General features: G+C 44.8%; 1 protein-coding gene across 3 annotated transcripts in view; it reads right to left on the reverse strand.

Moving 5' to 3' along the window:
• Nucleotides 1-16,663: 16,663 nt before the first annotated feature.
• The window catches only part of SMC3 (structural maintenance of chromosomes 3), a 38,438-nt gene continuing 36,722 nt past the window's right edge, over nt 16,664-18,379 (reverse strand). For all 3 annotated transcript variants that reach the window (XM_004763870.3, XM_045068502.1, XM_045068503.1), the window contains one exon: nt 16,664-18,109. In XM_004763870.3, the coding sequence (XP_004763927.1) occupies nt 18,038-18,109 (72 nt within the window). In that variant the 3' untranslated portion in view covers nt 16,664-18,037. The remainder of the gene's footprint in view (nt 18,110-18,379) is intronic.

An 18,379-nucleotide genomic window follows, 5' to 3' on the forward strand; every position in this document is an offset into this window, starting at 1 on the left:
AGTAACCTCTACCCTCAAACTGGGGCTTGAACTCACAACCCCAAGACCTGGAGTCACATGCTCCACTGACTGAGCCAGCCAGCTGCCCCCAGAATATTGGACTTTAAATGACTGCTCTGTAAATTCAACAGTTCTAAGGCACTACTGATCCTCCAAGCACCTAAGAATAATAGATAAAACTGTTTAAAATTTCATGTTTGCACAAAAGCACAATGGACATCTCTACAGACTACTCAAAATGAACGAAAACCAACATTTTTAAGCACGTGAAAAAAAAATAACCCTAAGAGAGAGAGCTAATGAAATCAATGCATACGGGGGAAAATTTAGTACACAGTAAATTGAAATAGAAGGATTGTTTGATGTAGACTTTTAAATGACATGTTCAGGTGGCATTCTTCTTATTGTGTCTTATCGTGGGGTGCGTGGGTCCCCTTCGTCCCCTTCACAGTGATCTCATTTTGATCACTTGATGAAGATGTCACCTGCCAGTCTCTCTTCCCCTGGTAATTAAAAAGAATTTTGGAGGGAAAGCACTGTGGTGCCTCCTGCACTTGTGTAAATGAGAGTCGATGGCGGCTTCCACTGGGAAGATGGCACAATGGCAGAGGAGGGGGCGTAGTTCATAAAATTCAGGAAAGAAAAGCCATAATCAAGTCCTGGTAGTTGGTTGGATATGTGGAATGAGAAGAGGAAGAAGCTCATCTTGATAAACATTCAGATCTTTTTTTGTAGAAATTGATATTCTGATTGTAGATTGTATGTGGAAATTAAAAAGACTCAGAACAGACAAAAACAATTTTGACAAAGGAACAAACTTGGAAGACCAACAGTACAGCTTTCAAGAGCTACTGTTTGGTGATGGTCATCATGAGATGGGGTATTGGTATAAGGGTATATACATAGATCAGTGGATGAGAATATGGAGAGAAATAGGCCTGTACATCTACAGTCGATTGATTTCAGTGGTGCCAGGGTAATTCAAAGCAGGGGGAAAAAATAGTCTTTTTAACAAATGCTGTTGGATCAATAGGACAGCCGTATGAAAAAAATAAACCTTGACTTTCACTCCATACCCTACACAAAAATTAACTCAAAATGAGTCACATACCTAAATGTAACTGCTGATGGCAAAACTTCAGATGGAAAACACAGAGGGGCCCCTGGGTACCTTAGGCAGCTAAGGGTCCATCTCTTGATTTCAGCTCAGGTCATGACCTCAGGGTTGTGAGATTGAGGGGTCCATGCTGGGTGTGGAGCCTGCTTAAGATTCTTTCTCTCTTTCCCTCTGCTCCTCCCCCATTTAAAAAAAAAAAGGAAAAGGAAAACACCAGAAAAATCTGTATAAATTTTAAAAATTGGTAAATTAGACTTCATTAAAGTTAAAACTTTAGCTTTGCTTCAAAAGAAGCCATTATGAGGGGCACCTAGCCGGCCCAGTCAATGGAGCATGTGACTCTTGATCTTGGAGTTGTGAATTCAAGCCCCATATTGAGTGCAGAGCCTACTTAAAATAGAAATACATAAATACATAAATAAAATAAACCATTAAGAAAATAAAAAGCGGGCGCCTGGGTGGCTCTGGGTTAAGCTGCTGCCTTCAACTCAGGTCATGATCTCAGGGTCCTGGGATCAAGTCCCGCATAGGGCTCTCTGCTCAGTGGCAAGCCTGCTTCCTCCTCTCTCTCTCTCTGCCTGCCTCTCTGCCTACTTGTGATCTCTCTCTGTCAAATAAATAAATAAAATCTTAAAAAAAAAAAGAAAAGAAAAGAAAAAGCAAGGCACAGAATGGAAGAAAATGTTCACAATATAGAAATCTAACATAAGACCCACATCCAGAATGTATTGAGAACTCTGACAACTCACTAATAAGAAAGAAAATTACTCAATTTTTTTAATGGACAAAAGATTTGGGTTTTTTTGTTTGTTTTAATTTTTTGAAGATTTTATTTATTTATTTGACGGAGAAGGAGAGATCACAAGTAGGCAAAGAGGCAGAGAGGGGGAAGCAGGCTCCCTGCTGAGCAGAGAGCCCAATGCGGGGCTCAATCCCAGGACCCTGAGATCATGACCCAAGCAGAAAGCAGAGGCTTAACCCACTGAGACACCTAGGTGCCCTGGACAAAGGATCTGAACATGAAAGAAGATATACTGATAGCCAATAAGTAAGGAAAATATATTCAACATCATGTGTTACAAGGGACATACATAGCAGAGCCACAATGAGATAACATTACACACTCACAAGAATGGCTGAAACTTAAAAGACTGATTATATCTAATGTTGTCAGCTCTCATACACTGTTGGTGTGAATATAAAATAGTACAACCACATGGGGCACCCGGCTGGCTAAGTGGGTTAAGCATCCAACTCTAGATTTCCGCTCAGGTCATGATCTCACTCAGGATTGTGAGATCAAGCCCCACATCGGGCTCCACGCTCAGCGGGGAGTCTGCTCTTCCTCTCCCTCTGCCCCTCCTGCTCATGCCCTCTCTCTCAAATAAATAGATCTTTTAAAAAACAATAAAAAATAAAACAAAATTAATTTTGGTGTTTTTCATATAAATGATGAGGAAATTTTAGACATTATGGATGTCTAATATCATATATTAGATATATTAGATATAGTTAATATATTAGATATGAATATATTAGATATATTAATATCAATAGCAATGTTTCCCCTAGCTTGTCATTTTCTTTGGCTTTGTCTCTGGTTTATTTTTTGGCCATGCAGATTTTTCTTATTATTTTTAATGCAATTGAATTTATGAATCTTTTCTTTTTTTTTTTTTTTCTTTTTAAGATGTTATTTATTTATTTGACAGAGAGAGAGACAGCCAGAGAGGGAACACAAGCAGGGGGAGTGGGAGAGGGAAAAGCAGGCTGCCCCGCAGAATGGTGAGGGGCTCAATCCCAGGACCCCAAGATCATGACCCAAGCCAAAGATAGATGCTTAACGACTGAGCCACCCAGGTGCCCCTATCGATCTTTTCTTTTATGATGTAGAGTCATTTTTAAGTCCAATTTCCCACTAGATACCAGAAAAAGATGATTTCAGATAGGGTCTAGCTATGTTGGACTGAGCGTGGGAAGGGCCTGAGCTGGTGGCGAGGAGAAAGGGTTCAACCCCTTTCTTTGCTGCTTATCTGCTCTGGATCCTGGGCAAGTTGTCTTACCTCGCCTTGGCTCAGTCAGCTCCCTCAGCAGAGAACTGGGGATAACAAGGCCCGGCTTAAAGAGTTGTCAGAAATCCATGAGATGGTGTAGAAAAAACGCCTGGTGCGCGCTTAGCATAAGCCTTCCATACAAGGTACTTCGGTCTCTCCAGATGATGTGTGTACAGGTGTGTGTGTGTTTATATGTGTGTGTGACAGGTGTAAATATATGTGGGTGTGAGCGGGAAGAGGCAGGGCCAGCTGTGAGAGACTGCACAGTTGGCTCAATTACTCATGGCCTCAAAATAAAAAAGCTGCTCCAGGGCCCCAGGATGATTGTAAATCCTACAGCCCTGGCCCTGGGCCAGAAGCCTCCTTGTCCACCCTCCCTGACTGCCTCCACGGATGGCCAGAGCCCTGCTTCCCGACTCTTTCCCAAGGATGGCCCGGCCCATGGATGCCTAGGCCCTGGGTAGCCACAGAGCATCGAGGGCTCCAGGAGAGTCCGGAAGGGTCTGGGGCAGAGGCTGGGTCCCTGGTTTCTGCTGGCCTTTTGGAAACCACCTCCGTCTGGGCTGCTTGCCCACTCTGGGGACCTCTCTAGGTTAGGAGATTGATCTAGAATCAGTGAGTAGAAAGCTGTAGTCTGGCTCACCCAGGAGCAAATCTCAAGTCCTCCCCACATGGGAGCTCACAGAAAGGTGGGTGCACGTCAGGCTCAGCTTTTCTGAGAAGCGTTCAGGAACCCCTGTTTTTGTATATCCATTCCTGTTCTTACACTTTGGAAATCCATTTTTATGAATCCATTTCCAAACAGACCTACCACCTCCTCCCTGTTGAGCTCTGTAACTATTTTTCTGTGGCTTTGCTAGAGGTGAGAGGCACACAGACACCTCTGGAAACCAGCATGAAGCCGGGCAGGTCTCCGTTTCCCCGGCAGTGACAGTTAGCCCCTTAGCGGGCTGATCCCTGGGAAAGGTTCTGGAGCACCCAGGGCAACCTCCTTCTCACTCCACTGACAGGAAAGTGGGATTCTGGGAAGGGAGGGGACCAGCCTGACGTCACCTGCATGAGGAAGAGGTCAGGCCAAAGTCTAAAACCTGGGAAAACTCTCTTCTGTCTCTGGGTTCCTGACATCAGACTTAAGCCTTGAGAGTAGCAGGGGTTCAAAGGACAGTGGTGGGTTAGACTCAAACCCAGGTTTCTGGTGGCCAGCCCTGGACCCATTCCATTCCCCCAAGATGTCAGTAGAAAAGTTCTAAACAAAGAAATACTTCATAAGATCCTATTTGAGGGCGTCTGTGGTAGATTAAAGATCAGCAAAACTGTGACCACTCCCCCCATACAGAGGTGCGGGCCACTGCCCCTCACCTTGGAACTGGGCTGGGCTTCCGACTCGCTTGACAAACTGAATAATGCGCAAGTGATGTCCATTCATGGCCCGGTTTCCCCTAACACGACGCCAGACACAGGAATGATGCCACCTTGTACCCTCTAGGTCAGCCCATCTCTTCTCACTTAGGCAGCTGCCATTGCTACTCTGTGGAACAGAGTCACCTAGCCGAGGGCTGCCCGGATTCCTGACCCAGCAGATCAGGAGACAGGGTGTCATTTGTTACACGGTAATAGATGCCGTATCAAACGCGCCGGAGGGTAGGGCAGCTGGCTACTGAGTCCTTTCTAATGTGAGTACACACTCCCCTTTCTCGGGGTGTCGTGAGGTATTCTCATTCTACCAGAGAGGAAGCGGAGACAGAAGTTAGCCAACTGGCCCGTGACCACACAACCGACGAATGGCGGGACTGGGATTCACAAACCCTCCTTTTTTCTAGAATCCACCAATACTGCCTCTCTGGATGGACAGAGCTCCCCTGGGCCCCTCCCCATATGAGACAACATGCCTGGACGTGCAGTGTTGGTGGCACCAAGGGCTGGGGACTCAATGCTGGAGTGAGGGTCCCAGCGCCCCGAGAGAGCTGCCTCCAGGATGATGAATGAGCGCAAACCCCGGGCCCAGCTTATCTCCATCTGCCCGAGCCCCCTCCTCAGGCCTCTGCCGCCACAGCTGTCACCATCACAGCCTCCGATCCAATTACAGACCCCAGAGCCCCCGGCTGCCTCCTCCTCCTTCTGCCACTGCGTGCACACGATGGCAGACACCCATCCTGCCTGGGAACAGCGCTGAAGTCGGAGGACAAATCTGTCAAAGGCAGTGCCAGCTGCAGTCATCCCCGCGGCCCCCACCCTCTGCAATCATTCCCAGAGGTCTTAGGCGGCTGGTGTTGAAGAGGGACAGGAATGAGGGCCCTGCAGAGGGCCGTGTGGAATCCTGCAGTTGGCTTTGTTTAGACGTGGAAGTCCACACCAGGCCTGGGCTCTGCACCTGCTGCTAAAGGAAGTCACCTCTGCCGCCCACTCGGGACACATACATGAGCACGGGCACATGCCCGGAGGAAGTCACCTCTACCTCCCACACGGCTGTGGCTCAGGAGACCCCCGCATGGATTAACTTGGCTTCACCAGTTACTAACCTGGAGACTCGGGGCTTGTTCTAACCTAAGCTTCAGTTTGAAACAGTTCTTCAGAGCATCTACCTTATGTTTTCATATACCAGGTCCTTACCATATGCTTCTTGGTAAAGCCTGTCATCCCCCAAATCTTTCCATCCATTCCCTCTGTGCGAGTCCTGACTCCCACTTTCCTCTCCCTTCCCACCTCCCCAACATGGATGCGACCAGGCTTGACCACAGCGCCTTCGTGCTACTCTTCCCCCGGTTCCCCTGAGGGTCTGTGAGCTACCGTCCCTGAGGTGGTCTCCATCAAACGGGTTTCAAGGATGAGACATCTCAGAGGAAATCATCAGTGGGTGCTGCAACTGAGGCTGAAGTTTTTGGAGGGCTTAGTGAGAAAAGAGGTTTTTGGAGGAGGAGGGGCAAATCCGGATGATGAGTGCTTGAGTGAGGGCAGCAGGAGATGGCCAGCCCTCTGGACAGGAAGCTGTCAGAATGAGGTCCTGAGGGCCTCCTACCCATGGATTCAGAGGTCAGAGCTGGGTTCTGGCTGCCAGACACGAGCCATGGGGGGTTTTCTTGGTGGCCAGACTCACACTGGCTGAGCAAGGGACCACCACTACACTGGTCCCGCTCATCCTGGGTCCTGGCCCCCCAGAACCTCTGGTGTACCCGGGAGGTAGGAGGATGTCGGGGGACTATAAGGTCCTCCAGCTGCACGCACTGTAACACGAGGGCTGCGATTATCCCCCAAATCATCAACAGGCATGGGACCTCAGCTGGGAGCTTCCGGGTCCCTTCTATTAAGAAGGCTTATGAGTCAAGCTGGTAGGTTTAACCCCACTCTCCCCTCAAGATGGGGATTCACTGAAGGCCCTCAAGTAAAACGGGGGAGGTGGCACCCACCATGGTGGGTCAGGGTGGGGACGACTCTGGTTTATTATCTCGGTTGCCCCAGCCCTGCAGTCCAGAGGCTTTTTCGTGTAAAGTTCTGCCCATTTCAGGGACCCCCAGCTCCCTCAACCGGAGGCTGCAAGCACTTGACCTTAGTACAGATGTCAGTTTCATTTCCCATTTTGGATAAAAATACTACCAAAAAAAATGTGGCGCTTTCCTTGGCGTAGATGCCTCAGGAAGGACATCTCCCAGATTTGAACCTCAGGTTCAGGTCAAAGGTTTCAACAGGCCTGAACTTGAGGCCAGCGGAGCTCCCTGCTGGGCCCTGGCACAGACCGGCTGATTCCAAATCTCCAGGAGCAAAGCCATTTTGCAGAGAAACTGCACCTTCCACCACCACCCCACGTACAGCTGACGGGGGGCTAACAGCTTAGAGTTGCTCCGCTGTGCTAATGAGCTGGTATATGGGGTCCTGCATACACGTCTAGACAAAGTTCTGGCGAAATTATTCTAGATTATTCCCTAGCCACCAGGCTCATCACTAGGGTGGGGCAAAGTAGACCCTGCAGAGCACAGCTTCTCTCGAATATCCACTCTCCTCTATGGGGAGAACCTCGTCAGAGAGAACCATGGGGAAGACAGAAATAGAGTCTGTGGGAGAAGTCAGTGGGGGGCAGGGTGGGGTGTGACAGGAAACGGCCCGCCCGCAGATGGAGGCTCACTGACGGGGCCGTATGGTGACGCTGTGGGTCTGAGAGGAGGACAGGCCTGCTGGGGCCCGGCTCTGTCACTGAGAGCTGCATGGCCGTGAGTGGGTAAAGACCTCTTTGAGGCTCGGTCACTTTCTTTGGAAAACAGGGGCAACAGTTTCTCTCTGAAGGTGATAAGGCTCCCCTGCTGTAAGGAACAGAAACCACTGAGCACTGAGCCCGGCATTCAGTAAGTGCTCAGTACGTCAGCTGTGCTGTCAGTCAGTCATTCAACACTCACTGGATAAGAATGACAAAACAAACAACAAAACAAAAAACAGGCCTCATGGTGCTCCCAGGGTAAAGAATCTTAAAGAGATTTCACTTAAACAAAGGTAAGTAAAAGAAGATAAAAGTTTTTGTTTTTAAAGTGTGTGGCGTAGGAGGAGGTGGGAAGTGTGGGGCTAGAGAAGGGTTTGATTCAGAAGATGAGAGCTTTGTCCTTGCCCCTGCTGTGGATTCACGCTGTTGGAGCAAGAATAGACTGTGGAGGTCCCAAAAAGGGGATGTGACTTCCCGAGAGCCCAGAGCCTTCGGCCTCATAGAACAAATAAAATTGTCCCCTGCTCCACCTGCCTCCACACCGCTGTGTTTAACACTTGGTGACCTGCGACTATTCCTAGTTCTATCAACTTCCATATACTTCTCTACCTCCAATGTCTCATTTCTTTTATTTTTTTAAAGATTTCATTTTTATTTATTTGACAGAGAGAGAGATCACAAGCAGAGAGAGAGGGGGAGAGGCAGGCTCCCCGCCGAGCAGAGAGCCTGACTCCAGGACCCTGAGATCATGACCTGAGCCGAAGGCAGAGACTTAACCCACTGAGCCACCGAGGCACCCCTCAAATGTGTCAAGTTTCTGCTTAGACACCCTCCTACATCTGCAAACTACAAAGTGAGGAATATTGCTTTTAAGATTTTATCTATTCATTTGAGAGAGAGAGACAGAGAGAGCACAAGTAGGAGGAAAGGCATAGGGTGAGGGAGAAGCAGACTCCCCAGTGACCAGGGAGCCCAGCCCAATGGAGGGCTCAATCCCAGGACCTGGAGATCATGACCTGAGCCGGAGGCAAACACTTACCCAACTGAGCCACGCAGGTGCCCCAGTGGGGAATAATTAAATGGATTTGAGGACCAAAAGAGAACAGGGAGGGGTGGCACTGGGTGGGGGGTCAGGATCACAGGCCTGCTCTTCTGAACTAGAGGATGAACGAGAACTGAACCCAGGCTCTCCTCCAGGAAGGCTGAGCTCTAAGCAGCATGGTCAGGGAAGGGGCTAGGGTAGTGGCAGGCCCTCAGTCTTTTTAAAACTGGGAGCAGAGGATAGGGTTGGGGGAGGTGAGAGCAGCTGAGGGTTAACACTAGAGAATTCCAGAATCAAAACCCTCAACCAGCACCCCACTCTGCAAAGGTGCCTGTGAGTCATGCGGAGTGAGAGGAAGAAGGGGCAAATCCTGGTTTTGGATTTGCAACTCCTTCTTGGCTACCCTCTGAGAGCCTACATAGCCCAGGATCTTGTTGCAACAAAGCCTTCTGCTGTTGCGGCTTGGCCTGTCTGGGGCTGCGGAGTGGGATGGAAGAGGGGAGGCTGCAGGAAAGAACAAAGCTCCACAAATAGTGCTCAGATTTGTACAGGGCTCTGAAAGCAGCGGGTTCAGGGGGGCCTCTCACTCAACGCCACGGCTGGCGGAGCTGAAAGCATTGGCTCCATCTTCCTTCCAGTTGTTTGTCAGCAGGCTCCACGCCCACACGGGGGCGGGGTTTGAACTCACGACCCGAGGTCAGGAGTCACATGCTCTACTGACGGAGCCTGTCAGGCATTTTGAGTTTTAAAAAGGAAGCCAGAGAGGTCTGGTGGACCCCGGAGACCAAGAGGCTCAGCTCCACCCTCTCTAACTGGAATTTTTAAGCAAATTACTTCACCCTCATGGAAGCTCAATTTCCTCTTCTGGAGGTTGGGGTTACCACCGCCCACCTCTGTCCTTAAGTGAGATGATCAAAGGGCCTGCCTGGTACTTAGGAGGTAATTAATAACTATGAAGTCACATACATAAGGCTAGCCTGGATAAATCAATACTCTGAAAGGCTAATCTCTGTCTCTGAAAGGCTAATCCTCATGCCTCTGCCCATGGGATCAGGAGAGCCACCTGAAATCAAACGTCTCTTTCTTCCACTCCGCTAAAGGTAGAGGTCAGACGCCCCAGGAGCACGTCCACAGGAAAAAGAAAACAAAAGGGTCACAGGAAAGATCTCTTCAGCAACTGCTTCAGTAGGTTCACTTTCTAGGAGGTTCCTCTGAGCTTTAATTGTACATGTGAGACGACAGACACGCTCCTTCTCGGAACTGAAATGCCAGGTTGCGTATTGATCTGCTCATACCTTAAACTCCTGTCCGTCATGAGGCTGTCCGTGCTCCGTGCCTGCGTTCCTGCGTTCCCAGCGGGGTCATCAGGCTAGCATCACGCAGGACAGGATGGAGGCCGACGTGCAAGCCCCACTGAGGGACAGAGGGCAGGGCTGTCTGCACACAGGCTCCCGCACACCTGCTCAACAAGGGGGCGAACATGGTTCTAAGTAGTATAGAAACTAGACTTCTGGAACAACCCAAAAGAGGATTTTCTTCAAGGCTACAGGGGTCCTAATAAAGTTTCTAATAAGAAAATAAATCAGTGGGGCACCTGGGTGGCTCGGTGGGTTAAAGCCTCTGCCTTTGGCTCAGGTCATGATCCCAGGGTCCTGGGATCGAGCCCCGCATCCAGCTCTCCACTCAGCGAAGAGCCTGCTTCCCCGCTCTCTCTGCCTACTTGTGATCTCTGTCTGTCAAATAAATAAATAAAAATCTTTTTAAAAAATAATAAATAAATAAATAAAAAGAAAACAAATCAGCAAGAATTCCTGTCATTCTGTGAGCAAATTAACCTAATTCGGACTCAGTCCTGCTGGGGAGATGACTTTGAAACGGTCAGAAGAAAAGCAACATAAAAGGTGAAGACCTTTCAATTAAGGGATGCCAGCTTAGAGTCAGAAATCGTAGATAAGGAACACTAAGGCGATCCCTTTGGGTGGATACAAGATTCAGAAGGCACAGGCAGAAAACAGTATAGCTCTGGGCAACAAGAAGGGCTACTGAGGAAAGGGATGCTGCACCACTTTCTGAAGAGCTGTACACCTGCGGCAAGCACTAGGTACCTTGGCTAAAATACCCAGTTTATGACTGAGCCGGAAGCAGTTATCACGTAGCTCAGGAACTCCTGTAATAGAGAAATTTCAAGAATATCACACCTTGACCTTGAGGAATCCGAGAGGAAACAACTGAACGGAGAAAAGCCAAGGGGTTGGCACGTGTCAAGGGCCCCCTCTAGCGGTCTGGAAATAAAAGCAGTTAATTTGGGATTAAGGATATTGGGAGGAAAAATAGCAGCACACACAAAGCTGACCAAAGCCTCGACCTCACCACCCTTTCATCATCATTCTAATTCTAAGGTGGGAGTAGATTCCTGTTGGAAAAACCTCTCCCAGCAAAGGCTTCTGCCTTGACATGGCCTGGTCCTTTACAGTCTCCATGACCTTAGTCCCAAATGATTTGGCCTTAAACCCATGTCCTTCAAGTTCAATTTTCTTTTTCACCTGCATGCACACTTCCAGGTTATCAGTTCTTAAAGCCAGCATTTTTAATTACTGAGTAATTTCAGACTAAAATTATGAGGCTAGCGCTGGACCTGGTATTACCACACACTTAAACGTCTGTGTGTTATGTAATCAGCACACCAGGCGCTGGTCTGAAACGACATGGAACCCATAAAAGAGAACACGCAAATGCTAGTGTTCCGTTTGCAACAGAACTCAACCCACCAATGTGATGACTCGAGAGAGTCAATATACCCGTGTTCTCCTCGCAAACCTAATCCCTGTGCTGCCTCGTTTCCCCATGCAGCTTCTGGCTGCCACAAGGGCTCTTACACCCAGGAGACACTCTGTCTCTAGGAAGGGGGGATGGAGTGCTATGCGGTGGCAGATTTATGGAGCTACACTGGCATCTTCCACGCAGAAGACTGGCAGCCAGGAGTAATCCAGTCCCCCTAGGACACTAAGCGAGACAGATGATCAGATGCCACCGAAATAGGTGACGTCTAAAGAAAAAGGGAGGAGGGTATGGAGGGAAAGGCTGAAGAAAATAAAAGTGGTGACTCACCCTTCAAATCTGTTACTCTGTGTGACACAGAGGATCAATCAGCACTGTACAAATATGACACATCTTCCTTTTCATGGTGAAGCAGGGGGACAAAGTACTCAGGTATTAGAAAGCTGACTCTAGTTAGGAAAGTCAGCCTGTGTGTGCTCACTTAAGTCATTTAGGTCCTACTTACTTGGGTGTTAACTTGGGTTTCAAATTTCCTCATCTACAGAGGTATTAGACTAAAAAGAAAAAATCTTGTTATTTTTAGATCTAAATATATCCCTGTGTACAGGGTCCTGATATTTTTAGTGCAAAGAAAGTGTTGAACAAAAGAAGCTGTATTTAAGGGGCACCTGGGTGGCTCAGTCATTAAGCATCTGCCTTCAGCTCAGGTCATGACTCCAGTGTCCTGGGATTGAGGCCATCGGGCTCCCTGCTTGGGGCAGGGGAGGACGGGGGTGGAAATGAAGCTGTATTTAAGAGCAAATGCTTTAGGAAAATCTTGAGCTTCTGCCATACTTATTATTCCTCCTAGAAATGTAACTGAATTAATAATCTTTGTTGAAAATTACTTAATGTGACCAAAACAAAGGTCATGTTTCTAGAAATTTCTGGAAATAGATTCCATTGTTTATCCCAGAGGAAAAGAAAGAGCTACCTGTTTCTCCCAAAAGGGGTACGAAAGCTAGGGAACAACGCTTTCACTACTGCTTAATCTTAGAAGATAATTTCTACCTAATTACATACAATTAAAAATAAAGGAAAAATCCTCAAGTAAGGAGAGAAAGGCCTCCTTATTTTCTAGGTACTGGGTTAACACTGTGCTGTCACCAATTTTAACTGCATTAATATGCATCTGTTTTCTATTTACTCTTCGCCTGCTTAACATAAACAACATAAATACACAAACTTGGGTTAGTGTTTCAGAATAGGGACTTAGGCCTGAGTAAAAGGTAAAGAATGAACGTTATTTCTAAAACTGTAAGAATCCTTAAGTCAGAACAAATTTACTGCACCTCTCTGGCAAGCATCCCAGCAATGCAATGCAATGGTTCTCCTTGTTTAAGGAGACCATCTGCTGCTGGGTGACAACAGAATCTCAATACTGTTCTCTTTTCCTCAACATTGGTATTCTCCCTTCGTGGGAAGCTAAATGAAAGTGCTAGTCCTTGGGGTGCCTGGGTGGCTCAGTGGGTTAGAGCCTGTCTTCAGCTTGTCATGGTCCCAGGGTCTTGGGATCGAGCCCTGCATGGGGCTCTCAGCTCAGCGGGGAGCCTGCTACCCCCTCTCTCTCTGCCTGCCTCTGTGCCTCTCTCTGTCAAATAAATAAATAAAATCTTAAAAAAAAAAAAATGAATTAACCAACTGTTTTCTGTTACTGTTTTTGCTTCAAGTTTTTACCTAAATTCCAGTTAGCTAACATACAGTATAATACTAAAAAAATTAACCAAATGTTTTTAAAAGGAGTTACTATTGCCTTTTTAAAAAACAAAGAAAAAAAGAAATCCTCCAAAATCCGTCTTTCACCTTTTTCTGTACTTCTAAGACACAATTCAGAGTAAACCATTTCTATAAACTGCATCATTTTTTTTATAGCAGTTGGTATTTTTTTTCATTTTTAAAGATTTTTATTTATTTATTTGACAGAGATCACAAGTAGGCAGAGAGGCAGGCAGAGAGAGAAGGTAGGGAAGCAGGCTCCCTCCTGAGCAGAGAACCCAATGCAGGGCTTGATCCTAGGACCCTGGGATCATGACCCGAGCTGAAGGTCAGAGGCTTTAACCCACTGAGCCACTCAGGCGCCCCTAAATTGCATCATTTTTTAAAAAAGATTTTATTTATACATTTGACAGCGAGAGAGAGCAGCAGCAGAGGGAGAGGGAGAAGCAGACTCACACCAAGCAGGGAGCGCGACACGAGACTGCATCCCAGAACCCCAGGATCATGACCTGAGCCAAAGGCAGAGGCCCAACTGAGTGAGCCAGCCACACACTCCAAGCTGCATCATTTTCTTCAGAAGTTGGTACTTTTCCATTTTTCTATTCATTAGAATTAACAATTTTTATTCATTAGAATTAATAATCTTATGTCATCACTATGATAGAGCAAAGAATATAGTTTTGTTTCTTAAGTAGGCTCCACACCCAACACGGAGCTCAATGAGGGCTTAAACTCACAACCATAAGATCAAGACCTGAGCTGAGATCAAGAGTCAGGTGCTTAACTGACTGAGCTACCAACACACCCCAAGAATATGGGTTTTAAAAACATTTACATTCTGGGGCATCTGGGCGGCTCAGTCATTAAGCGTCTGCCTTTGGGGCTCAGGTCATGATTCCAGGGTCCTGGGATCGAACCCTATATTGGGTTCCCTGCTCAGCTGGAAGCCTGCTTCTCCCTCTCCCACTTCCCCTGCCTGTGTTCCCCCTCTCGCTGTACTCTGTCAAATAAATAAAAATCTTTTTTTTTTTTTTAAAGATTTTATTTCTTTATTTGACAGAGAGAGATCACAAGTAGGCAGAGAAGCAGGCAGAGAGAAAGAGGGAAGCAGGCTCCCGGCTGAGCAGAAAGCCCAATGCGGGGCTCAATCCCAGGACCCTGGGATCATGACCTGAGCCGAAGGCAGCGGCTTAACCCACTGAGCCACCCGGGCGCCCCAAAGAAATAAAATCTTAAAGAAAAAAAAATGTACATTCTATGTCTCATTATTTAGGTACTCACTGGAGTTTCATTATAAGGATATTCACAAGGAGATGCTTAAGAACACTACTAAGTTTTAGGGATGCCTGGGTGGCTCAGTTGTTGGGCATCTGCCTTCGGCTCAGGTCGTGATCCCAGAGTCCTGGGATTGAGACCGGCATTGGCCTCCCTGCTTGGCGGGAAGTGGGCTTCTCCCTCTTCCACTCCCCCTGCTCATGTTCCTTCTCTTGCTGTCTCTGTTAAATAAATAAAAAAGATCTTTTAAAAAGTACGTTACTGGGGCGCCTGGGTGACTCGGTGGGTTAAAGCCTCTGCCTTCAGCTCAGGTCGTGATCCCAGGGTCCTGGGATCGAGCCCCACGTTGGGCTCTCTGCTCTGCAGAGAGCCCGCTTCCCTTCCTCTCTCTCTCCTGCCTCTCTACCTACTTGTGATCTCTGTCGAATGAATGGGTAGAATCTTTAAAAAAAAAAAAAAAAAAAAAGTACGTTACTAAGTTTTAGAATGATGCTATACATGTAACTTCCCTTACCAAAATCTGTAGTACGGAGGTTGGTCACATCAGAACAAAGCTATATATCATAAACTATACAACAGTCATTTCAACCTCTATACGTAGTGACTCATAATGAAAATTTTGGGGGAGATGCCTAAGAAACATTTTAGGAATATTAGAAAGATACTATGCTTATATAACCCTTTGAATGGGGACTTACACAGAACATTTCTTACACCAAATTCTGTCAGGGAAGATCAAATAAATAGATTTTAGAGAGCATGCACATGTGCAGGGGGGAGGCGCTGAGGGAGAGGGCAAGCAAGCATCTCAAGCAAACTCTCTAAAGAGTGTGGAGCATGACAAAGAGCTCCATCTCAAGACATATCATGATCTGAGCCAAAATCAAGAGCCAGACGCTCTTAAGACACCCAGGGGGCCGTGGGAAGATTAATCATATTATAGCAAAACTAGAGTATAAAACTAGAGCAAAACTAGAATATACACTTAAACTCTACAGAGATTCAACTAGTCAAAATGAAAGTGAATATACATCTGGTCAGAGAACTCCAAAGCAAGAGATAATCTATAAAGCACATGAAACATAGTACTTAGAACTGTCAAGACATGAAAAAGACTGAGAAACTCACAGACCAGAAGATCTAGGACAGCTAAATGTAATGTACTGGAAATACTCTTGAGGGATCTGGGGGTAAAAAGGGCATTAGTGGAAAAACTGCAATCTGAATATAATCTGGAGTTTAGCTGATGAACTAAATGCATCCACGCTGAGTGACTAATGTACCATGGTAATTGCTTTGGGCTGAACTGTCTCCCCCAACCCTCCCCAAATTTGTATGTTCAAGGCCCAACTCCCAGTACCGCTATATGTAACAGTATTTGGAGAAAAGGCCCTTAAAGAGGTGATTAAGTTAAAATGAGGTCTTAGAATTGGCCTAATCCAATCTAACTGGTGTCCTTATTTGAGGAAGAAATCTGAACCTGTAAATTTATTTTTAAAAAATGTTACCGTTCAAAAGACACCATTTGGAAAGCAAAAAGACAATTCACAGCCTGGGAGAAAGTATTTGCAAGTTCTACCTGATAAGGGACTTGTATCCAGAATATGCAAGAACTCTCACAAATTCAGTTGTTTATTTTTATAAATAAATGTATATATTAATATATAATATATATTAATATAAATATTAAAATGATATATGAAATATATTTAAATAAAAATATATTAATATATAATATATATTAAATATATATTTAAATACATAGATATTTAAGATTTTATCCAACAGAGAGAGCAAGCATAAGCAGGCGGAGCAGCAGACAGAGGGAGGCAGAGAAGCAGACTCCCCATTGAGTAGAGAGCCTGGGATCATGACCTGAGCTGAAGGCAGATGCTTAACCGACTGAACAACCCAGGCACCCTTGTTATATTCTATAATAAGTAACAGAACTTTAAAATGTACAAAAAATATGAATAAGCATCTCACTAAAGAAGAGACACAAATGACAAGTACATGAAAAGATGCTTAATTAACATCATCAGTTAACAGGAAAATGCAAACTAAGATCACAAGGTACCAATCCACATTCACAAGAATGGCTGGCTATAATAAAAAGAATAACAACTGTTGGTGAGGATGTGGAAAAACCGTAACCCTCATGTATTACTGGTGGAAATGTAAAATGTGCAACTGTAAAAGAAGTAAATGGTACAACTTCTTTGGGACAGTGTGGCAGTTCCTGGGATGCTTGGCTGGCTCAGGTACAAGAGCACGAGAGACTCTTGATCTTGCAGTCGTGAGTTTGAGTACCATGCTGGGTGTAGAGATTACTTAAATAAAATGAAAAAAAAAAAAGGAAAGGAAAAAAAAAGTTTGGCAGTACTGAATATGTGAAATATGTGTATGACCAACAATTCCAATCCAAGAAAAATGACAACATATATCCACACAAAAACTTGTTCATGAATGTTCACAGCACTGTTATTTATAATAGTCAAAAGTGAGAACAAGCCAAGTGTCCAACTAATAGTTGGATAAACCACAGTATATATTCCTACAACAGGTATCACTCAGCAATATAAAAAAAATGAATTATGTGCTACAACACGGATAAACCTCAGAAACACACTGAGACAAGTCACTCATAAAAGGCCCCACAGTGTAGGATTCTATTTGTATGAAATGTCCAGAGCAGGCACATCCATAGTAGGAGACAGAAACTAGATTTACAGTTGCCAAGGGATGAGGCAGGTGGGAGATACAAAGTGAGTGTTAATAGGTATAGGGTTTCTTTTTGAGGTAATGAAAATGTTCTAAAATTAGACTGTAGAGATGGCTGAACAATTCTGTGAAAATACTGAAAAAGTACAGAATTGCATAATTTTAATAGATTTTATGGTCTATGAATTAAATTTCAATAAAGCGTTTTAATAAACGTAATAAACAAAAAGCAAAGACCTCATCTGAGGGGGGAAAAGTTTCAACAGTAACGTTTTCCAAACTTTTCCTTAATCAGATAAACAAGGAAACTTTAGGACTTAATCTTTTGACTTAGTGTTCTTAGCTGCTCTTAAAACTGTCTTCCCAAATTCTAGTAAATACACTGCCCTCTTAAATTAAAAATTATTTTTAAAGAACTGTTACAATGAGTTAAAGCGAGGGTTCTAATCCTCACCAAGGGTCATAATCCCCTGGGGGAACTTTAGAACTACCAATAACCAGAACACCACTCCAAAAAGATTCTGATTCAACTGGTCTACGGAAATACACCAGCAGTTTAAAGCTACCCTGTGGATTTAAACATGCAGCCAGGACTGGCAATCACAGATTTATTTCAAAAGAATATGAAGCCACGTTTAAAAAATATTCTTTTAGGTGAAGGCAGATCTTTTCTGGCAAAACAAAGGCAAAACAAAAAGCAAGATATTTAAGAAAAATTTGTTTCTAATCATAAAACTATAAATAAAAAGCCACATAAAATACTAAATTAGTCATAAACCAATTATTTAATTGAAGCTATAAAAAAAGAGGCAATATAATTGATAAAATAATTAGGAAAGAATATTTAGCATGTTTCAAAAGATTTAAAACAGGAGCAGGACACTTTACAAAAAGTTGTGTGGGAAATAAAATTCTTAAACTATAAGTAGAAATGTAACATTACAGAGTATCTTATAAAATACAATGACAGAAATATAAAAGGGCTATGTATGCTCTACGTCTGAAAACTATTAGTAGTGACTACATATTTAGATTTAAATGTACAGTTCCTGGGTATGAGATTCATATTACTATACACAACTTCCAAACCAGTGGACAATATTTTCCGTTTAACCATGAGTAGTATCATCTTCTACAAAGTCTTTGGCCATCTCTGCTGTGATCACGTCAATATGACTAACCTGAAGAAAAAATGTTAAAAACTGTGTTAAACCTTAAAACACACACACACACACACACACACACACACACACAAAAACAAAAAAACCCACCAGTGTTCTTACTGTATAGAGTAATATTTAAAACATATGGCTTACTGCCTATAAATTTTACATACCAAGTCAAATGAGTCTGCAACACTGATAGTAAGATTTTTATAATGGTGTTTGTTGAAAGCATTGAGTTTTTAAAAATATTCTGCATTTTAGAATTCTGAAGATCTGGGTAAATAC

This window comes from Mustela putorius, unplaced genomic scaffold (genome assembly GCF_011764305.1).
Source record: "Mustela putorius furo isolate JIRA1106 unplaced genomic scaffold, ASM1176430v1.1 tig00003909_pilon_pilon_pilon, whole genome shotgun sequence".
NCBI lineage: Eukaryota > Metazoa > Chordata > Mammalia > Carnivora > Mustelidae > Mustela > Mustela putorius.